At 40.1% G+C, this 23,990-nt stretch overlaps 1 protein-coding gene across 6 annotated transcripts in view; it reads left to right on the forward strand.

The window, feature by feature from the left end:
* The window catches only part of FAM13C (family with sequence similarity 13 member C), a 63,331-nt gene that overhangs the window by 11,790 nt on the left and 27,551 nt on the right, over positions 1 to 23,990 (forward strand). For 4 of the 6 annotated variants that reach the window (XR_012043931.1, XM_072871178.1, XM_072871177.1 and 1 more), the window contains exons 4-7: positions 3,146 to 3,267; positions 11,465 to 11,528; positions 18,900 to 19,050; positions 19,435 to 19,500. Coding sequence is in view for 5 of the 6 variants with exons in the window: in XM_072871178.1 (XP_072727279.1) it covers positions 3,146 to 3,267; positions 11,465 to 11,528; positions 18,900 to 19,050; positions 19,435 to 19,500 (403 nt within the window). In the remaining variant the exon portion in view is untranslated. The remainder of the gene's footprint in view (positions 1 to 3,145; positions 3,268 to 11,464; positions 11,529 to 18,899; positions 19,051 to 19,434; positions 19,501 to 23,990) is intronic. The other 2 variants (XM_072871181.1, XM_072871179.1) reach the window with 1 other exon arrangement.

The raw sequence follows: 23,990 nt of genomic DNA on the forward strand, positions 1-23,990 counted from the left end.
ACAACAACAAAGAAAAAAAAAAGTAAAAAAGAAAAAACAATCAAAAAACCACCCAAGCCTTCAAACATCAAGCCTGCAAGTGAGCGCTTATTACCAGCTTATATTCTGGTCCTCAGCTTTCCCTTTCATCTAGCAGAAGACATCTTGAATTGCCGTGTTCTCTCTGCTGATATTGGAGACGGGTATTTCTTGCAGAAGAGGCTTCTGTTGAAGCAAGTTTACCGCTTTAATGCAGGTTTGGTGTTGCACCTTAACTGGACTGACTTTCTTTGACTGATTAACTTAAATAGTACAACACCGAGAAGGCTTCAGCCATAAATATGCTTGCTTAACTTGAAACGCGCTTGTTTCACTCATTTACATAGCACCCAAAGTTTTCTTTTTACCTGTATTAACAGCTTTTGTGGTCAACTTCTGAAGCTAAGCACATCTAAGCGTAAATGTTGAGGCCGTTGCAAGAACTCTAGACAAGGTCTTCCACTGGTATAAGTCAATGGCTGTTGATTCTTTCAGTATTTTATTGTATCCTGAAACTCCATATTGTCATGTGATGGCATAAAAAGCTAGGATTCAAGTCCTGACTAGAAATCTCCCCTAATGATGCTCCTATGGTTGTAAGAAAGTCATCTCCTGAACTCCAGTGTCCTGACCTCTGCCCTCTATCCCCCCAGTCTACATCCCTCAGATTTACAAACAATACAAATTCCCAGCTTCAGTTCCAGAGGTTTTTCTGAGATCTGATTTGTAGCCTTCCTATGTGTCTCTGTTATTAAATCTCTTTGAGAAAGAATATTTTCAGTATTCATCACAGTGATGATGCAAAATTCTTTCTTCCAGCTTTGCTGTTGCCAATATAGAAGTTACACTTTTTAGAGAATATAGTGTTATTCTTTCTACTTCCTGCCCAATACCTAGCAAAACGTAATCCAGTCCTTACAAGAGATTCTAAGCACAAATGAGGAAAATGCCTGTTCTACCTGGAGACCATCAAACCACTGAAGATTTCTGGGCAAATAAAATAAGCTGAACTGGTTCAATCCACTTCTACCTTGAACTTTAACAAAAACTGTTGTGTTGACCTGTTTAGTCCCCAAGAGCATATGATCATTTTTATATAACTAGGGGAAAATAATGTTAAGATAGTAATGGAAAAACTAGAACAGCTGCAAAAAACTGCTGTCCATTTGTAACCCGAATTGTTATTACCATTTTTGGATAAAATATCATTCATTCAGTGCTAAACTATATTAGGGAGACATGGGGAGAGGGGGAGACATCTGTCCTAGAAGGCTCTGAAGGAGACAAAGAGTAAATAAAGCACGAGTAATGTTAGTCAGTTGAGTGAAGCTTTCACTCCTTTTGCCCTGACATCACCAGAGCTTCATAACGTCTAGTCTGAGAAAAAGACAGGCTCTGTTTTGGAGGTCTGTTTTGGAAATTTGCCCCTTTTGGGTAGTAAATATGGTTGGAAAGCTCGAGTAACCTCTGCTTGGTCAGTTCTACTGCAGTGACTGATACCAAAGCAAACTAATTTAATGTTAGCACAGGTCTCTTCGACGTGCAGGGAAGGTACTTTCAGCCCCAGGGCAAGTCTACACTTCATAAATGCAGTGTGGACATACTCCACAGACAGATGTGTGCATTAGAGTTAGCGCATGGCTGCTGCCTCCCGAGTACCTTCCATCACGATGGTGACAGCTGCCTCTTTCTAGAGATAGATTTCAAAAGTCTTTTTATACTCATCTCATAGACTAAGTAGGAGGAATTAACGTTCACTTATCCAACAAACATCCTATAGTTAAAATGTCGTCATGGAGAGGAAGTAAAATATGCCAGTGATCAGACTTTTTATTGATTTTTGCCAGTTCTTTGGGTTTCGGGTTTTTTTTTTTTTTTTTACAAGATCCCTTAGTCCTTCATCATTAATTTTGAAAGGTGGGCACTGAATACTTCTCCTGAGAGAGGACCATTTGGGCAACTTCCTTAAATTTAAAACTCTAATAAAGTTGACAATTTTATAGAAGTATAATTTAGTTTTGTTTAAATACAATGTATCTCTAAACAAGCTTCATTCATAATCTGTAAAGATGGAACAGATTAAGAAGGAAGTAAAAGCAGCCACTGTTTTTCTAAATGACCTCAGCCCTCCAAGCTCCCATCTGAACAGTCCTATCCAAACTTCTGACTCCCATGCTTCCAACTAAGCTTTGAAACTGGAGCAAAATCAGAGACATTGCTTTACCAGGGGAAGTGAACGCTATTGTTTTGCAAAGCACATTGTATTTTAATTTTGTAAACTATTAGAATAAAATACTGGATGATAAAAGCTAATAAAGAAGTAGGAAACCCCCCCACTTTGCTTATCGCATTTTCAAAGAACTTCATTAACTCACCCCTTTGCAATGCAAGGGAAATATTATAACCCATTTTATAGGTAAGGAAGTTAAGATGTGCTGAACACATCTTGCCACAGCCCTCCAACTGGTTTTTGAAAGCTTGGAGTAAAATGTATACCTTTCTAATTCCTACTCCCTTCCTCAATTTGTTGGACTAAATTGGCTGTTTTATTTTCTGTGTGGCAGGTTGGCTGATGTCACTTTTTTTCCTCACTGCCCTTCACTCCTCCTGCAGCAATACTCTATTCATAAAGCTATGCATATGCTAGGGAAGGGAAAGAGCAAAAGGAAAAAGGAAGCTGGTTACACCTTGCAAATCTTAAGTGAACTGTGTTTGCTTTTGTCAGCCAAAATTTTTCTGATGATTCCCAAATAATAAAATATTACTGACATGTGAGTAAATAATTTCAAATGAAATGTGAATATATATATAAGCAAAAAAAAATTGAACTCTGTGTATAGCACCTCTTAGCTCAGAAACTGACAGCTGTTGTCTAACTAATAAACAGAAAACGGGTTACAGTCTGCCTTGGCTTCAAAAAATGTTTTACAGTGAAAGTAGATACTACTTTGTTTAGAACCTTTTCTAGTCTGTGCTTTCCAGTTGTTTCCAGATTACTACGAAAAAATAATGAAGAATCACAATCAGCATCTGGTCTCATGGTGCTCTTTTTTTCTGAAAGCAGAATATTCAGCTAAGCCTGATCGGTACTGACAGGGCATTCAATTTTTTTTTTTTCTTTGTGCAGGAGCTGGAAAGCACATTGCCGGGCCCCTCAGAGTGGCAGGGGAAGGCTGGCTCCTCAGCTAATGACTATGCACAGAACATGGCTTTCAGATGCCAGGAAGCAGTTGTGAGATTTCAACCAAGGTAAGCCTTGGGATAAGACAGTGCGTTTCACTTCTGATTAACTGTAGGAAAGGCTAATTCTTTTGCTGCCTTTTGTATAAAATATTCAGACTCCTGGCTCCCATTGGCAGTTGTATTCTGTATCTATATGCCTAGAACTGTTTGGAGAAAGTGAAAGGGATGAAGATAAGAATGCAAATTTCATCATTCTTTAAACCCCTTACCTTTCAAGCAGGAGGAACATCCTCAATTCAGAAACTTCAATTCCTCTCTGCCAAATTTCAAAAATATCTTGGCACTTCTTTTCTTTTTCCCCCAGTGCTGACTTGCCTTACTCTTTCTCGGAGCTGTATTCTCACAGGCAAATGGGAATGGAAAGCCGCACACCTGATTTTAGCATGGATATGTATTTACATACTGTTTAGATCCTGGGTGCTCTGTAGCTGTGCTTGTTCCAATGCTGTGAAGGGTGTTCAGGTCAGGCATTAGCCGAGTCTTGATGGCAGGTAACTCAGCTGAGCATGAAGTAACTCAGCTCTGGTAACTACTGGAAGGCACACTTCCTCCTCCAATCCTTCATGGCAGTGCAAAAGGCTAGAAATGGGGTTTCAACTCACCCAGCTGACCCAATCTACCAGTGAGGATAAGATTTAGCTCTTACTGACAGGCTTGGATTGTGTAAATAAGATCATGTTCTTCACAGCCATCAGTTTTTGGGGCCCTACTTTACAAATTTCCCATGCTCAGGTGCTGGTTTGGCCCTGCACTGCTGTGCACAATGCATTTCAGGCAGGTGAGCCATGTCTCTGCTCTTTGTTCTCTGCCTCAAGGTGCCAGCCTTGGTGCTATGTGGCAGAGGCTCTGGCTCTCTTTGGAGGGACCGGAGCAGCAGCTGTACATCCCAGGGATGCTCGGTGGGTCAGGGCACAGCTAGATGACACACAGAGCTCATTGCATCCAAGATCTGTTTCAAGTCAGGACTAAGTTAGTAGTAACAGTTGCCATCCAATGGCAGTTTGGTGCTTTATGTGAAATGAACTGGTTGCCTTCACCACAGCTTTTAGTAGGCAACATTGTAAACGATATTAATTTGTGTTCTCAAAGGAAGCTTTAGCAGAATGACCAAGCATTTAATTAGCTTTCACAAAGAACTGCTTTCACCCTCCAATTCTTGTATCTGCAATTGAGACACTACAAAGTCCTGCATCTCAGAAAGTATTTCTAATTAGCCCCAGCCTAGGAAGCCTGCCTTCTCTTTTTCTGGTATTCTTTATGCTAGGAAAAAAATCGCATGGATTTCTTGTAGAGAGGAGCATAGTGAGCTTGGTATCAGAGAGTTAGACCTACCTAGTGGCTCTGCTGGTAGGAGGTCTGTGTATGGGTAGATAATGAAATAACATTGGTTAATTTTGATTGATGAAAGGAACATGATGGACTTTAAAGATAAGAACCAAAGTAGAGTGTGCGTGAACAAAACAGCAACCACAGCAAAGTTCCCCTGTCCACTTCAACAGTTCGGCCTGTTTAGTTTGCCTGGTATTAAACCATTGTTCACTATGCTATTTATTCCTTTTTAACACCAGGGTAGCTCCTTAGGAAGCCTGCTATCCACAAATGCTAAATCTGTTAGATAATGGTACCTGGATTTACCATGCTAAGAGCTGTGTGAAAGCATAGTGATCAAATATCAACTCTGGCCATGTCTTAGTCTGATTATTTTACAACAAAACGGAGGTGACTTTACTCTCAAATAAGGAACTTCAAACATGGAGTAAACAAACATTGACACATGGTCCCTGGCCTCACACACACACTCCATTTACTTCAACTGTCTTAACTGTCCTCGGAAAAAAACATTCCTACCAGCCAGCTGGGGCAAGGGACTTTGAATTACATATGCTGAAGTTACCACTTTCAGTTTGAGGGTCACTGTGTCTGGTGACTCCTCTTAAGGGTCACCAGCAGCTTGCTGCATCCCTCTGCCATCAGTTAGCTTTGATAGGGCCAGAGCAATTGCATGCCCATGTCTCAGCTCATGCAGATCGCTGGCTGCTCATCAGGATCACAGAACTGGCTCGTGCAACATGCTGTGAAACATAGCTGCCAGGGCATGACGTCTTGCCTTGTTTTCTGCCTCCTCTGCTCTGGGACATGGCAAAGGTTAAGTATTCAGTCCTGGCAGCAAGCAACAATCACAGCTAGATTTTGACAGAACGCATCTGCTAGCCCCATAAAACTTGAGTTTCACTATCTTCCACCCTGTTTTTGCTAGGTTACTGGTAAAATTAGCAGTCCTTTGGAACTCTACATCTGCCTAGGATCCCTAACTCATAGACCAAAAGCTTTCTGGTCTTTTGGAGAAGAGGAGATAGCCACACTGCTGCAGGGGTGCCACTGGGCAGGCTCTTCTGCCTATCAGATGTGTGTGGGGAGCATAGGAGAAGAAGGATTTATTTCCCTCTCATACTAAGAGGCAAGGTTGATTATTTCGAGTGCCGGTTGTTGCTGCTTCTGCTTTTATTTAGTTTCTGCAGACTGCCATAGCTCTGTCATTAGGCTTATTGGAGTTTAAAGGTCTAAATGCCTCTGAACTGCCCAGAGTTTTTTTTTAAATCTGTTCTAGTGAGTGTAGGGCAGCTAAAACCAGGATAGTTTTAATCTGTCTAAATAGGGATTAAAAAAATACTGAGATATGAAAAACTTTTCAGTACAGTCCCTGTTAAGCAGAATAATCTAAATTCAGGGTAACCTAACCAGGGATGTTCATAAACAGATGCATGACAAAGAACAGAACAGGCAATATAAGAGAAGCAATCTACAGAAATACGACTCATAAGTATATGTGTTGATTGGTTTTGGGGCGGGTGGGGTAGATTCATTTTGTGATAGCCACTGCAACAGTGAAGGAAAAGTTTTAGTGGGATTTGAGGGAAATGGGAGAACAGACTTGGTGAAGAGGTTTTACAGTCAGAAGAATGAGGAAATACTGTCTTGTTCCAAGCTACATCTGACCTGTGAATCAAGGATTTTAATTTCAGGAGGTGTTTATCATGAATGGTTTATGAACATCATCATCAATTTAGAATATGAAATGCCGTCTGCATGAAAGGAAACCTTTACATTTTATTAAAAGAACATGAATTTCTAATACTATTGCTAGTGATTACATTGAATACTGCTCTAGTCATTGTGTGTAGTTGGGTTTGGATAACAGGGTAATATAATCTGCACCTTTGGGAGATAAAAGTTATATGCAGGCCCCAGGAACAAATGTTACAATAAAGAGAATTGTCTTTTTTTAACAGAAAATAGGAAAGTCAGTATGGAACAATACATACGATTACAAAAAGCTGCTCTTACCGATTGCCTTCTCAAAGGCAATCAGCAAAAGTGATGAGGATTGCAGAGCTGTGTATGCTGTTACCTGAATAGCGGATGGTGTTTTCTTCAGGTGCTTGTTGCACAGAGAGGGGGCTGAAACATGGGACTCCTGGGCAGTGGGAATGTCAGTGTTTCAGAGAAGGTTGCATTCCAAGTTTGTGTGGGAACTACACTTTGGGGTTTGTTTTTTTTTTTTAAGTTTTCTGCCAAAGAAAAATTCCTGAATGTTCCCCCTCTTCCCCATTCCCCAAATAAAATGGGAGTGGAGTGGTTTCATTTAGTAGGACTCAGCTGGTCCCTGGGTTGCGGAGGCTGTAGGGTGGCAGTTGCTATCAGACCTGTGACTGTTCTCCCAGAAAACTGGAAATGCTGGGAGTCCTGGGCTGCCCTGGATTCTGGGCTCAGCCAGAGTCTCCCAGGGTTTCTGTGCTTCCCATGAGGGAGACCAGGCTCTAGTGAGGCTTTTAGTATTTAAGTTTTCAAGGCAAGTAGCTTTTGAGAGTGCAGTTCAGGTGGAGACTCTTGTAGTTTTTTCTGCTGAATAGCTACAACTCAGGGATGCGTGGGAGGGAGCACAGAAGCTGCAGAAGTGCTAATGTCCCCATGCCATATGGTGGACCCATGCGGGTGAAGCAGAGCTTGTGAGGCTGCGTTCCCGCACAGGTGGCCAGGCGAGCAGGGAGAAAACTTGGCCAGATTCCCTCCGAGTCCTGCCTCAGACCTGGTGAAAATTCATCATGACCAGTATGTGTCTGCAAATAGCTCTCTGTCAGCAAATCAAGATTTGCTGATGAAACATTGCTTTACTGGGAAATGATTGACCAGTTACTAAGAACAGTTTCTTCAGGAATCTTGATATTAAAATATCGGTGCTTATGGTTCCAATGATACTTGTATCAAGGCATGGAAAGTCCCCGAGCAAGCTTTTGGGTTGCAAAACACTTAAAGAAGGAAGGAAAAAAAAAAAAAAAAGAAGAAAAAAGGCGGGGTGGGGAGAGGGCAGAGGGGCAAAAAAAAGTAGCCCAAGTAAGGACTGTGCCTGGTGAGTATGAGGTGCTCATAATGAGAAAAACAAGTGTGGTCGTCCACAGCCAGCCTCTGTGTAACTGCTATGATGGATGAGACAGGCACTGCTACACTGGCTCTCTGGCTGGCTGCTTATTCCAGCATTCAGGGTCTGCCCAAGGAGTAGCCTAGGATGTATCCAAACAGCCTTGGGCCCTTAATAGTGTTATTTCTTTCACTGCAAGTGTGCACTGCAAGTGTTCATCCAAAAGCCTGTTGCAGTTCTGTATTGCTCTGTAAGGATTCATAGGCATGCTTTTGAAACATTCCCTGCAGCCCTGTATTAAGGTGGTGACTATGTTTGAATTTCATAATGTTTTTTTGCCATTTGTGGAGGTCTCGGAAAGGACCTTTTTGTTTTCCTGGCACTGAGGTGTGTTGGTTGCGGGGTCTGCCTTTCTGTGAACTCGTGGGATGTAACCTCTGGATAGGCTGAATCAGTCGCCTGATGCGGAACTGAGACTACTCTTTCTGAGCTGTGAACCTGGTAGGTCACCCTCCTGGTGGGAAGAGTCAAACTGTTTACTAGGCTGGAGACAGAGAAGGAGTATTGGGCCAGGGTAGACCGAAAGTGAATCTGGAAAAGGAGTTTCATCTCACAGCACAGTGTGTGGTTTGCTTGCCAGGATTTATCCTGGCACCACTAATGCATTAATTGGCCCAAGACACTGAGCACGTGTGGCATTGTGGTGCATAAACACCTATGTCCCCTGAGGATGGGGTTAGTGTAATGCAGGGTTGGACTGGATTGAGACTTGCAAATTACAGAATCTAATGCTCCTTTCTGGGTTTAGTCTGGGAAATAAGAAGTGAATTTGCTTAGGTTATCTTTAAACATTTTTCCTAGTTTTTAAAATGATGTGGTTTCATTTGAATTTTATGTGAGTTTAGAAGTGATATCATGCATAATTCAATAACTCACATGTTCTGGTCTGTTTTTTAAACAGCTCACTGCTCATGTAAATTGATCTTCCCCTTGAAGTCTGGTCAGAGCTCTGTTATGAAAATTAGTGTTTAGAATTTTTTTGTTGTTGTTCTGTCCATATAAGGAGGGTGAGAGATCAGGCCTTTCATATTTTATAAAGAGTGATATAACATATATTTGAGTAGTAGCCACTGAGAGAATTCCATTTTCATTATTTTATATGATGTACATTATACAAAATAACTATCGCCTGCAATTATTAAAAATTTCAGCTAAGGCTTAAAATAATTTTAATGTACTCAGCACAGATGGAAAATTAGAGCTTGTTCCTGCTGCTTTTCAAGTTAATGGATATTTTGTGATTGACTGTTAATGAGAGTAGGATCCAACCCATAGTTATTAAACTGTAAGCCCTTTGTTGCCTGGTGACAGTCAGATAACCTGCATTTGCCTAGCAGAGCAGTTAATCTTGGTGAAAACAAAAAAGCACACACCAAAACTCTATAGAGTAAGATCTGCTCAGCATGACTGTTAATGTAAATGGTTTTCACACAAAAATGGTTACTCACCTTAATGACTTCAGTATCTCCAGAATCCAAACAATGCAAAACTAAGAGCATCTTACTTCAGTATTTTTAGTGAAAAAGAAACAATAAAATGCAAGACTTCTGCAACCCTAAAACAGCAGACAAGAACATCATCCTAAATGAGAGAGAGGTGGTACTTCAAGGGTGCTGTAAACTTTTAACTCTCCAGAGTGCAAGACTCATAAGTGATACAGCTGTGAATTACGTAGAACGTCATATAACACCTGTAAGAACTGCTGCTAGTGTTTAGTTTTTTGTTTTCTTTTTTTAAGGCCAGTTCACATTTGCTGTGTGTTACGCACCCTGAAAAGAGCCATCCAAATGAATACCAGAAGTGTAAAAATCTGACACGTGTCCTTTTCTTCCTTTCCTGTATGTCTAGCTCTAGTTGAATGCAATAAATCACTCTAAATATTTTTTTCTTCATTAGTGAATTAATTCCTCAGCTGTTTGTAGCCTTGCAGGTCCTTCCTTACATGTTATTAAACCAAACTATAAATATTTCACTCTTTCCTATTAAATCAGTCCTTTTGCTCTCCCCGTGCTTTTTCCTCAGTTTTCTTTAACTCTCTTCTGCTGCCTCATACTGTCCTCTCTGCTGCCTAAAAGCTAGAGATTGGTTGTTAAGCATTAATCTTTTGCTTTTGTAATTCCATTTTCCTGTTCTCTTCACATTACGGAGACATTTGCTATTCATTCAGGCGAGATGGTGGAAAGAATATATATGTGGAAAGCTACATAGAGATGGAGATAGGTGCTTGTACAACAGTCAGCCAAGGCACCTTGCTGCTTAAGTATCTCCAGAAATCACTCACTTCTGATCATGTACCTGTGTACCTTGAGGGAGGTGCAGGCTGGCTGGCCTGTGAGACCTCCCATTCTGGTGCTAGGTGTACCACCGCCAAAATGACTCATTTTTGTTCCTACGTGAATTGCACAGCTTGGATCCTGTTTGGAGGCAAGTGGTTGTTCACCCTGGTGTAGCTATCTGTCTGTTTTGGTAAGGAAAGTGGCATATCCATCATTTCAGTCTTTAAATGCCTCATAAATCTATGAAGAACTACAACAAAGGCCTATGCATCTGTCTGTATGGTTTTTGAGGTCTCTAGAGACTTTTAAAACTATTTGGTTTGGCTAGGATGACTCTGAGCACAGTAGGTTGAAAAATATGAATTATTTTGTCCAAAGAAATCTGGGTTTTGTGTTAGTTTTGATCATGTCTGTGAATGAGTTTCACAGGGGCCAGCAAACATTGCCACCTTTTCAGCAATGAGAAATCTTATTCTCTGAGACAGCAATAGTTTTCTTGCTTCAGCTGAGTTGCGAGTCAACTTGTGAAACACCCATGTCAGGCTTTGAAGTGGAGTGTGGAAAGCCGCTGCTTTGGGGAAGGAGAGAGATGTGGTATGAGGCTGTTCAGGTTGCCCACCTAATCCCTGAGAAGTTTTTCTTGGGCTTCAGTTTCCTTCCTTGGTAGAGTGAATTTGTAACTAATCCTGAAGCTGGTAGGTGTGTGGAGCCTTAGGCCATGACCACATCTGCCAAGATGGGGCACAGTTGTCTCATTAGCCATAGTCAGAGGGAAGAGATTTTCCCCTTGCTGGTCCAGGACCTTCCTTTCCTATTTCCATGTGGAGCAGCAGTCATACACTGAGGGAAAACCAAAGGTATGGACATCTCTGATGAGTGACACTCATTAGAAAATGTGGACATCTCTCTTACTTAAAGGATTTCCAGCTCCTCATGAGAGTCCCTTGGGTCTTTGTGAAATTTGCAAAACCAAACTTAAGCACAAAGTTGAAGACTGGAAGCCTGAAATACCGTCAAATTTAAATATGGAAAAATTTATTCTTTATGGCTCTGCTACAGGCAAACTCTTGTTTCTGACTTAAAGCATGTGGGACAAACCGTGCTTAGCTTTAAACATATGTTTGAGCTTTTTCTCAGCTTTAACCTACATCACCACGATACTGAGAGCTGATCATACTTCTGTAGAACTCCTTCTGTGTGACAGAGTGAGCCCAGATTTTAATGTCATAGTTTCCAGGACTTCGTTCACAGTTTAAGGATTTCAGTAAAATCACTGTTATTTTGAATGAGGTATAAAATACAGATGTAACTTTCATAGAAATGTTATTTTTTTAATAAAGCAACTTTATCCCATAACTTGTAATTTATGTACAGACATGATGAAAAGTTTGAAATATTTGCAGCACAGGTAAGCAATCTATTGAGTGAAAATTCTTGTTTTGTTTTGTAGAATAGATCAGAACACATGCATTTCACCAAAAGAAGCAACTGAGCAATTTAACAGCTTAAATGAGGTAAGCTTAACCAAAAGTTGAAAGATGATGTTACAAATTTTGAATTAGCTGTTTGGTTTTTGTTAATTCTAAGGTCTTGGAATAATGTAATCACTTGAGAATCTTAGGTTAGCTTTTTAATGAATCATTCTAGTTATGTTTTTGGAGAAAAGCTTAACGATGCGATACCAGACTGCTATAATAGTTTAAAAGCCGGAAATAAGAGATTTTAAAAATATTTTAAGTCAGCTTTATGCTGCTTTCTGTTTGTGCTCAGAAAAGAATTACACATTCAATATTGACTGAGTGAAATGATATCTTTCAACAACATTTGATTTTTCCCGTCATATCACGGCTCAAATGTGTTCAGCTAGCAATTATGTTTTGTTTAAAAATAAGGAGTTCTCAAGGTTGCTACATCCTGCATAAATAAACTATGAACAGTACAATGTAGTCTAAAAGGTACTCGGGTTGTAAGATGGGAGGAGAGGAGGGTTGGAGAGCAGAGAGGAAGCAAGGAAAGCCAAATAACACCGGTGACACTTGAAACAAGAGCTGTTTTCAGGGGGATTATGCCAGGAGGATGATGTGAGAGTAGAGCACAAAGAAGCTGTTTGTGCGATCATGTCAAACAATGGATGAGCCTGGGCTAGATTCTCACAATCAGCAATATACTGGAGGCCAAAAACAAGCTTTGCAGTTATTCAAAGTGGGAAACCTTATAAAGCATCTCCCACAAACAAGGGTATCTGCATACTAGCATAGAGTACGCTTACATACTGCAAGGGCAGTGAACAATACTGGACTTAAACAAGGAGTAGACAATATTTTAGATGTAGACCAAGACAACAGAACAACAGAAGCAGGGGTGAAAAAGAGTTAGGGGGAAGGGAAGCCCATTCCTGTCAAAGCATGGAAGAAAAAGCTTTGTTTCCATAATGAGCCAGAGAACATCTATGCCTATTAATAGATGCCTGACTTTCATTAGGGGAAAACCACAATGTGTCCTTTTAAAGGAATTCAGACTTAAGCTTCTCCTTACAATGAATTATTTCCTGTGCATTTGTGTCATTGTTGTGCAGCTCACTATTGAAAATCTCAGTGCTGACTAGTAAGGCACATTCCACGACCGATATAAGGAAGTATACTCAGCCTCTACCTAGCCAGTTAAGGCCCTGGGAGAAATCATGAAGTTATTGTTTCTTTTGAGAATCCCCATTGCAAATAATCACCAAAGCTTCCACTTAAAAGCTTGCATTTAAAATTATTGCAAAGGGTTCCTTAAAGGTTAAGATAAAATATTATAATAAATAAAATCAGTGTAAGATGTTAAACAGATAATTAGATCAGAAATTAAAATAAATTGCTAATAACTTATGGGGAATGAGCAAGGGTTACATTCTGGTGCTTTCTTTTACAAACTCTTAGATTGCATTGTGTCTCAGGTCTACTGCAAACCCAAATGGACATGTGTCATAAGAAAATAAATTCCCTTCTTGGATTAGAGAAAGTGGTGTCTCTCCTCACTGCTCACCCATGGCATTATACAGATCCAGGGCATATCTTGTTCTATCTTATTGTTGCTTGTTTATTCCCCATAATGGAAGTTCTGAATTGAAAATGTCATACGCCTCAAGACACAAATATTGCCATAACAGATACTGCAGAGATTTATTTACATTCACATAGAATATGCCTATCTTATTTTAACCTGAACTCTCAGATTAAAAAGCAAGGGAGATGCTTTTATATGTCACTGTTCTAATGTGACATATAAAAGCATTAATTTCCTTAGAGTGAAGAAATTGAACAGGTTGATATTTGCTCAGTTTCTTTTCTATATGAAACACTTCAAAGGCAATTAAATAATGAAAGTTTGGAGTATTCTTCTCTGCCCCAGCTGATTTTATAAATCCAGTAAATCAATAAACTGGATATAATAGAAAAGCTGCCTTCCTGTCCTAGAGGGGCAGGAGCAGGGCCAGGGGCAGGGCGCAGGCATCCTTAATATTCAGAAACACTGTTTGCAGGGCAGGTTGGTTTCAGTTTATGCAGAAAGCACCAAGTCTGGGCTTTGCTTCTCCTCCTGTTAGCCTCCAGGCTGAGACTGGGCAGGGTCCATGGGTGGGACAGACCTATTCCCTTTCCCTCTTTCCTCAGTTCTTAAATTTACCAGACCTTAGGATGTCCCCAAGGATGCAACAAAGGATGCTGATAATAGTAATGCTTTTTCAGGGAAAGAAACTATTTCTAACAGCAGCAGCTCTTTTGGCCATTGGTAGCTATCTGCTCTCTCTGCAGATATGCAGTGAGCACTGATTGATTAGCAGGTTTGGCAGTGCTGTAGCTCTTGGTGCAATAAGGGAGAGCATGGGGCTGCGAGGCTCCATTTGGCCCGTTCTGTCCCTGGACGTGCTGACCAACATGTCACATGGCGCTGATCCTGCAGGGCCCCGTGCAGGGACCTCCAGCCACAGAGGGAGTTACCGATGGCACCTACCGAGAAAACGTTTATAAGCTATTTCAGGGGATTCCTGCTCATTGGCACAGCATTTTGGTGATAAATTGGGAGTATTTGTTCATTCAGTGTCCCATTCTCCAGAGGGATTTAGGAGTGTGAGTGTAGGTGTGTGGTATTTATCTCTAGATGTAAGAGGTTATCTATCATCTCAATAATTCCTTGCCCTAAGGCCTCAACTCTTGATTTTCAATAATCGTTGAATGGAAAGAGAGATGGTCAGTGGGGTACAGTCTACAGGCTTACTTGTTTGTAAAGATGGTTTCTTTACTACAGGCTGAGCTTCCTCTGCAAATGGCAATCCTTTTTGTTTTCTCCCGCAAGCAAGAGAATGATACTTTAATGACTATGTTTTCTTAAAGAATTAGCAAAAATTACAAATAGGAGAGAAATACCAAACTGTCTCTCTCTCTGTTTTCCTCAGACTTCCTGTAAATGTCTTTCTTTTTCCAGTATCTTTGATCTGGAATAATGCAGGGTGTTTTTTCTTCTAGTGGAATTGGCATAGCTCAAGTTCTTTGGATTGTCAGTTACTTTAAGAGGACATAAGAAGCGATAAGAAACCTTAGTCCAAGACAATTATAATTGCTTCTTTTTCAAACTTGCAAAATACTGTTCTTAAGAGGCAACAATACGGTTATTTTTCCAAAGAAACATAAGGATCCATTTTAAATGTTAATATGTCCTTTCATTTGCATTAGCATGGATCAGGAATTACTGCATCAGAAACACTGGTGTTAGGCACCAGAGTAAAGCTGGAATGAGCATCAAATCTGAAGTATTTGAACTGACATCATTAGCTGATATAATATGCCATAGCTTAGATTACTTCAGTGATATTAGTTTCCCATATAAGAGCTTACTAAAATTTATGATGGTACCCACCATGACCTAACATTTCCCTCTCTATGTATTTTAGCTGTTTGTATTTGCTTCTAACGTGTTTTGCCACTTCTTTTAAATGGCCAAGAGCAGAGATGGCCCAGTTGGGCCCCAGGGGCAGGTCTGGACCGTGAAAGATTTTTTAAGTAGCATGTGCACAGGCTGGTTCATCTCCAAATTAGATGTATTGCTGAGTGTGTGCAGCGCAGAAGAGTACACATCCCCGCCACGGTGGCAGGACGCCTGCAGTCACATCAGGGCTGAACAGGTACTGGAAAGTACTGGAGAATTAGAGGGAAGTTGGAAGTAGTCAGTAAGATTTCAAATGAACTTGGGAGGTTTGAGAAGATGAAGACAGAGCTCAGACTTTGTTTTTTTCTCTCTTCTTGCCTTCCTTTTGCTGGCAGTTGGTAGCACGTTGGCCTGCCCCAGCAAGCCCAAGGATAGAGGACCCACTGCCAGTTGCTGATACGTGGCCATGTCTCCTCCCAGAGCACCTTCCTGCTCTGCTTGGGCTGCAGTTGCAGAAACAGGGAGCCGCGCTGCTCCTGCCACAGAGCGGGAGTCTGAGGCTGGCAGGATCCAGCCCGGCTGCCCTGATATTGCCAGTCCTTCAAGCAGCCCTCTGAGAGGGGCAGGACAGGACATGCGGCAGGGCAGACAGCAAGGTCATCCCTACCATTTACTGGGACGCTCCTGTTGCCCTGAGCTGGTGACCCTGGGCGGCTCTGTGCTTGGCCTTTGTTTAAAGCTATGTCTCCTTACATGTGTTCCCATAAATATGTGGTGGCTTTTCATGTATAGTGCGCTGTGGCAGTACCATAGTACTCAGCTGTGTTTTAGGAGTAAGACGAGGTTGATGGCATACTCCAGATTCATCATCTCCCTGGTAACATCAAAATGATCAAAGCTACTTACTCTTCTCCCTACATCAAATCCCTGTCAAGGGCACATTCATGAAATCATATAAGGTATTTCTATTATTATTATTATATGAATTTTTTTAGTATTTGGCAGTGACTGGAAATTTGCCATCCACCCACCTTCCACAGATGGGTGAAAAATATAATTTAGAGCAACTGAATATAAACCAGCTGGTGAATTACTGCATAAGCATTGCCGAAATACAATGTTTAACGATGTAGTCTGTGTGAATGCTTTTATACTGAACTTGCCATAAATATTAATGTATCACAAGAAATAGTGATGCAAAGTGAATGTATTTTCTTGATATGGGATTTTTTTTGTCATATGCTTGAAGTAACAGTCTGTGAAGGTTAGGTATATTTGTCAGTTATTCTCCTATGTTCACCTTGTTGATATGCTCTTCCAGTGTGTTTGCCTATGTTCTCCTTACTTGCCATCAGCAGTTCTCATGATAAGGTCCGGCCTGGGATCAGAGTCCGCACTAGTCTGTAACTGGTATAGTCATCTTTTGCTAGATGACATTAATGACTGTAAAATGCTGCCCATTTGTTGTGATAATTCCACAGCCACTTCATTTGGGTCTAGCTGGGGTGAAAGACAGTGGAAAATGAGGCCTGTCATGTCATGAAAACTCTTCCCAAAACAGTGCCATGGGTACGATTCAAGTCAGCACCCTTCCCTTGACAAGGAAAATTCACTGCCACTTGAAAGCTGTTGAAGGTGAGATGGTTTCCATCATTCTGTCTCTAATTCAAGAAAGGCCTGTAGAGGGTTAAAGAAGACTTTGAAAGTGCCTCATAAAAGATGCTCAAATTGATGGCAAGAAGTCTGCTAACCACACCAAAAGCAGGAAGCCAGGTAGGGTATTGCTGGCACTGCTGGCTGGCTGGCATGTAAAATGGGCACCAAGGTGATACGGCTGTAAACAGAGAGGCTGAGTGAATTCGTTATATTGGGCTTCACTTGATAAAGCCCATGTTGGGGACATTTGCACACCTGGTGTACTCTTTCTGGCAGACAAGTCAAAGGAGCCAGATCAGTTGGAAGTAATATATGTGAAATATTGGACAAAACAGCATCAGTAAGTGACAAGGAAAAGATGCCAGTCATTCAAGAGTCCTGGAGAAACTGAGGTGTGAAGATGAGGCACTGCTGGTCAAGATGGGTAAATTATCCTTACAAATAGTAGCTGGGCCAGAGGATGGCAGGTTGATAATGCAACCTGTACCTGGGAGTAGTAAAAGTATCTTCTGCCTCAAATCATAGAAACCAGCTCTATATCATGCCATATTTTTAAAGAATAGTATCACATTTAGGCATTTCATTATGAATCTGCTTGCTCTTGCAATCACTTATTTCCTGGTATTATAGGATGAGATGTCGAAATGTATCTTGACAACAGATGAGAGGAACGTAATTCTAAAATAAATGTATAACACAAGCCATTTCTTCGCTCGCATATGTCTAATGTCAAGCTGCTTCTGATAGGAATGGCCAGAGCTCCTGTTCGCTGTGGGACCAGGAGAAGGAAGGTGTTCCTGGATTTCCTTTTTGACCTAAGCTGAGGCCGAAGTCCAAGTGTTTGATTGTAACCTAATCTGTTTTGTGGAATGGGATATGGATTTTGAAGCACTCCTGACAGTGCATGGAGGTTTGCAGGATCCAGTTATGGTGATCTTGTGCTTTTTTGAAACTTCTCTATTTTGAGGTATCTCCTAGAAAGAGGTACTTTCTGTTCCCTTTTCACTGCCTGAATTCTATAAAAGGAATGAAAGGATTAAGGCTCAAATCTTCCCTGCTGTTCTCAGCCAGCTTAGTTTCCTTTTTTAATTTTTTTTTTTAACCTAAAAACACTGGTATCCTTGAGTTTATAAAAGGGCTGTATTACAATAAAAATAATGCAAAGACATATTAAACTACTCACTACATAGGTGACATATTGTTACACAAAGGAAATTATTCCAATAAATAAATTCATTATTTCATTCAATGAATCAATAAATTGGTTTCAGATCTTTGACAGAGTGGGGAAAGGAGCTTTTCAGGGTATAAACTTGAGGAATTTTTTTCTGTTGCAACTCAAATTTTTTTTTTCAGAAATTGCTCTTCACAAATGTATACCATTTGAGTGACTTAACATTTTACGTATAATTCTGTGTGTGCCAGCTGTGTGATTATTAAGACAGCCTTGTGTGTTTTGTTTTATGTCGCAAGCTGTATTTCCCTTGAGAGAGGGGAACTGAATGCGTGGGGTATGGGTAGTGACTCATTTTGCCCAGTCAGATGGTGATTAGGGCTTTCACAGCATTTATATCACAGCAAGATGCTTGTGTCAGATTGTACAGCTGAATATTGCATGCAGCATTAAAGATTAAAATGAGAAATGGACCAAGCATGACACAGTAGCTGGAAGTGATGTTATAGATAACTAGCCTTGTCCTCATTGATTTGTCTGCAGCAAGTGACAATGATCTGTTAATTTTACCTTTGCAGCGGATAAGAAATTATCTGGTTGCCCTGTAGAAGCAGCAGCAGCCTACATAAAAGCTATATCTACATAAAGAAGTATCTCTAAAAAAGCCAATTAAAAAATATCTCTTCCAAGAATCCCATGAGGGAGCGTGTTCTCAGTAACTCTTTGTTCACTGCTGTGTACTGCACAATAGGCTGGAGAGGGAGATTTGTTTTTTTATGAATGGTAAATGGGGAGGGACATAATGTCATCAGATCGTGATGTCAGCCCAATGAATGAAATACTTGCTTAGTGTATTGCTTCAAGACCAAGAAAAGGGACACCATCTCAGTTTGGCTTCCTAGAATAAATCGTCTTTTGCTGACGAAGTCATCTTTCCCACGTGTCATGAATAATCCATGTAAATCGGGACTTAAATAACCAGAAGTCAAGAAACTCGTGGAATAGTGCACATTTGTTCTCTTGCACGTCCTCTCAGAGCTGCTAGTGGAACACCCCTTTGCAGGCGCTGCTAATGGGCTCAGTGAGTTGAAGAGCTATCACTGTATTCTGTTGTTCTCTATCTAGCCCAATGTTCTGCTTTTGTCTGCAGAATTCTTTGCTGAAGCTACAAGCCCTTGAAACCGATCTGTGCTCTGCATTTCTGCCAACCCAGGAAGAAACTCCTCAGCTGCCGGCACCCAAGGATCCAGCCCCTTCATCAGTCCACACCAGTGTGCAAGCTGATGGGGCCAGTTGTGGAGGTAAGTGATCATGTCATGATGTGTTCTCATTTGCAATTATAAAAAAGCCTTGTGACTTGCAGTTTAATATCAGATTTGCAGTCCTCTGGGAAACAGTGCACAGCTAATGCAAAGGACCATTTCCTGATGCAAATGCTATGTAATGTAAAAAGGGGTGATACCTGTTAAAAGAACGGAAATTAATGGCTATAACATTCTGTTTTTCTGAGAGGGAGTCTTGCTTTTCAGACAGGTTTTAAGAATCCTGATTCTTTTATTTTCAGTTTTAATTTTTTTGTTGTTGTTGTTGTTCAAGTAAATTTACGCTCCTTACTTCCTGTGCCTGCATTGTATGAGATCACCTGCCATCTCATGTAATTCTATTTTTGTCATTCTTTTTGTCAGAGCAATATCACTTCATTTCTCCCATTATTGATTTTAATTTAATGCATCAGCAGAGAGATAGCAAAGGTGAGTTTTACAGCATGTGGATTTTAATCATTCATGAACCTGTATTATTACCCATCTGGGCAAACTGTGGTGTGTTATCTCTCCCTCTTTCCTCAATATGGAAACCAGTCCTTGCAAATAAATAGCCCTAAGGGTTGGCACTATTTTTGTCAATTCATAGCTTGTAGTCACAGGGCTGGCAGAGTCGTGATGCTCGGTAGAAGAGGAATCACGGTTCGTGAAAAATAGGTCAAAGGCAATATGACTAATACATCTCACAGACAAGTGATATGAATACACAAATACTTAAGTCGTTCACCATGTATGGTCCAAATTAAGGCAGACATGTCAGTAACCCCTTTGCAATTGATGTTTATGTCAGAATAAAGGCTGGGTTCAGAAGAACTCATTTCAGAAGCTGTTTGCTCAGAATTTTCAGCAAGAAATAACTGTAAGTTATTTACCTAAAAAAAAATCACAAATTATAGTGTTCTACTTAAATTCTAAAGTTTGAGGTTTGCATTGCACAATTAAGGAAAATGGTATGTAGAATCCAAATTATTATAAAGATGAAGGAATGTAAAAAATACTAACTAACCTGGGTTTTAGCTAAAAAAAAAATGGATGCTTTAGCCCAGCTAGGCAAATACCTTAATAGCTCTTGGATACAGGTATGGAACTTGCACTGGTGCTAGTTCCTTGGCGTGGATGTGAGGCAGAGACAGATCTCATATCTGTGCTGCACAGGCAGAGACATTTTGCGGCCCATCCAAAATCCGCACTGACTCTTTTCCTTTATGGCAGGGTGGGTTTTTCCTCCTTTTCCAGTAGTTTACTGAATTATTTTGCTCTGGTAGTTTCATAATTCATTGTTAGGACGGTTCATAATTGTTTCCTTTGCTTATTTTTGCTGGTTTGATTGGATTTTGTTTTAATTCATACTGTTAGTGACCCCTACTTCTGATACCCTCTCTAGCTCCTATTTGCCTATGTCCAGCTCCACAGGCAAATATCAGATGATGTAGCATTTCTCTCATGCAGTTCAGAGCATGCTGTCACTCTAGCAGTTAAAACTTGTGCTTTAATTAAAGCTTACCTATTGAATGGATTTTAATGTATGCTCATTCCTGCTAACATCTGCTTTGTGGTTTGTGGCTTTTTTAATAACTTGCCATTTTGCATAGATAGAGCTAGTCCTAATTCTGTCTCTTAAATGACTACTGAAATCTTCCGATACATTCAGTTTAGGTACAGTTTTCACATGGGACTATTGGCTATTTCAGCTCAAACTTGGATGGAACTCCAGAGATTTGCACCAGGCTAGGAACAGAGTTTTTAGAGGATGTGCCATATATACTACGTCTCTAGTTATTAACCTTTGCTCAGTGAATCATGCAATAAAATTTTTTATATTAACAATGTACAAATGTCTTATTTTTAAAATAAATGTGATCGTGTAGTCTATCTAATTTATTTTGTTTCACATCCCAGTCAACAAAAATTAGAAAAAAATACACTATATGTATAGTGAGTGAAGCTAGAACAGTCTAGTAAAACGACAGGGCATTTCAGGGTGAAAATTTTAAGGGGTGAACAGTAATTCTTATCTCTGAGCAAAGTCAGAAATTTCCAGTTTACTTTTGAATATGAGAAAACTTGAATTCGAGCTGGCAAAATGAGACCATAAAGAATTGCAAGGGGGTATTAAGCTAAGGTTTTTTAAGGGAAAAAAAGAAAAGCAGTGTGAGAGTTATTTTTATAGCTTTTGGATATGAGTATACATCAAATATGTGACTTGAGCTGTGAGCAGCTGAACTTAACTACAAGATGTTGTAAATGTCTTTTTAAATTAAAAATGATGATACTGGCATTCACGGATGTAACGTGTTGAGGGATGAACCCATTACACCTGTGTATTCTTTTTTATATACAACAGATTTCAGTGTATTATTGTTTACTTAAAGAATATGACATGCAGGAATACAGACTTGTACCATATGACTTGTCATGCAATTGAAGTCCACATTATGAAGCATACTGCATATTACAAGACACTAGATCTTGGCTTTAAGTCCTGTGGTAAGCTCTTGTCAGTGCTAAGCTGGATGGAGGAGATGCAGGCTAAGAGGCAACTTACTGGCTTGGCTAGAGGTGGCCTTAGTTTCCAGTTTTGGCAAAAATAGACGCTAAAATTAGATCAGACACATGAACACAGGTAGATGTTTGGTCAGTTCATGGGCTACTCTCAGGATAATGCTTAGTGTCTTTTTTAGGATCTACACAGAACTGGAATCAGGATGATGGCCCTAAGTTGTAATTAAAAATGGGGTTGGTTATAACTTGTCTTCATCCTGAGATGTTCCGCTATTATAGTAACTGGGCCACGTAAATGAATCAGTTTGAATGACTTGCTGACCACTTCTGGTCATTAGGTTGTAATTTGATGCATCTGGTGGTAGGATTGGGACTAAAACCTTTCTTGGGGCCCTCACAAAGTTGCACCAGTTTGTGAGCTTTTGTGGAGTAACGCTGTCAGGAAGCCCTGGTGCCAAGGAAATGGAAGAGCCCTCGCCTTTGGGAAATACTCCCAAATTCACCTGGCATGCAGGTTGTCTCCCTTTCATTTGCTAACTGAATAAAAAAACCTCCTTGAACTCTCTGCAGCTCTGTGTGTTTGGTTTTACACTGGGGCTGCTCCAGCCACTACTTGCCCTTTGCATTTATCTTCCAGGAGTTTTTAGTCTTGAATGTGTACTTTTCTTCCATTTCTGAGACTGGGTTGGGCCTAGTAAAATTGCCTGGTTGTAAACATGAAAAGGAGCAAATGTCTGTGACCATAGTTTATCAGCAGTACGGACTGCCTCCTGCAAGAGGAGTACTTTTAGGTCCACAGAAAATCAGAGTTCAAATGTTGGAAACTTTTTTCCTGCACCTACCATACACAGACTGGCTGGTTTTTTTATAACGTCATTTTCCTTTCACAGTGAAGAGACTGCTACTAAATATGACTATAAAAAATTATTTGTTTTAATAACAGAGCATGAGAAATAATGAAACTATTCTTAGTCAACTTACTTTACAGTGATTATATGTTTCTTGAAGTTCAAAGATGGTGAAATAAAAGGAAGGAAGCCAGTTTCTTCTCATTGACAATATTGTTTCTCAGAAGTTAAAGAAAACCCAAAAAAACCAAAAAAACCCCCACCACAAAACAAAACCCAACCAAAGCTAGTAATTTTTTTAAAGTCTTACAGGGTAAGGAAACATTACTTGCCAGAAAGAGACACTTTTGTTTGCAGAAGAACATTTATTCCAGCCTTTATCACTGTATGTTGTCTGCGTACCTAATTTCACATGACTGGTACAATGCTCTACCCTTGCTTCTCCCAGATGCCTTTCTGGATCTCTCTATGGGAGGATTTGAGTCTCATACACGATTTAGAAGTTTTGGGTGTTGCTCTGGTATCTTGGAGAGTTGAATTTGACCTACAGAGTATGAAGTACTTAGAGGAAAGATGCTAGGTTAGAATTAATAATCAACTACATTGTCTCATTGCGAAAATGCTTAATGTAATTATAATTGATGGTGCTGTTAGAGTAGATGAACTTATAGATACAAAAGTCACGTGTAACTTTTGCATGACAGATTAAACTGTGATTATACGATAGACAATTGGATTTTTTGTTGTCTGTAAAGCAAAAACAGTTGGACAGTGCCTGATAAAATGATATTTGAGGCCATTGTAACTATTATTTTTTAAATCAATAGTTGCTTTCTATGAAGGGTGCCATTCAGACCTGGTTTGTCCCCACTGTCCCAGTGCAGCTACTGGGATTTGTAGCTTCAGTATCTGTTGGGCAGAGGTCAAATAAAATGCATTACAAAGGTTCCACTAAAATCCTGAAGGAAATACCCACTCACCATGGGAATGTCATGTTCCATGTACAAAGGAGAAAATGGAAATAAAGTGAAAGTGAAAGAACTTTTCTAAACCTGCCTGCTCTTCTGTGAATAAACCCATGTACAGTTGTTTTTCTGTGCAGTTTTAGGCTTTCATTGAATAAAAAGATTCTGTGAAATGCATTAGAATGCATCCTATATTGCAAATATAATACTGATTAGAAATAACATGCATGCTCCCTGGAAATATAAAATAATTTATAGGAATTCAAAGGCTATATATATACATGGTTTTAGAGGAAAAAAAATAACATAGCTGGTGCAAAATATCATGTACTATGGAAACTGATGTAGGGGAACCTGAGACAGAGCACATTCTTTGCTTTAACATATATTAACTGTTTTTTTGGGGGAAAGCTTCTATGAGAGCATGGAGTTTCTCCCTAAAAATATAATCTGCTTTAAGGCACAGTCATCTGATAGCAAAAATATCAACTAGGCTAGATCATCCTCATCCAGTTTGCCCACTGAGGGTGTGGAAGAAGATTCAATGGTTCTTCCCATTAATGTACCCAGGTACAGGAAAGGGAAGGTGAACTCTTGGTATTCC

The sequence above is a fragment of the Ciconia boyciana genome, chromosome 8 (genome assembly GCF_034638445.1).
Source record: "Ciconia boyciana chromosome 8, ASM3463844v1, whole genome shotgun sequence".
NCBI classification, from domain to species: Eukaryota; Metazoa; Chordata; class Aves; order Ciconiiformes; family Ciconiidae; genus Ciconia; species Ciconia boyciana.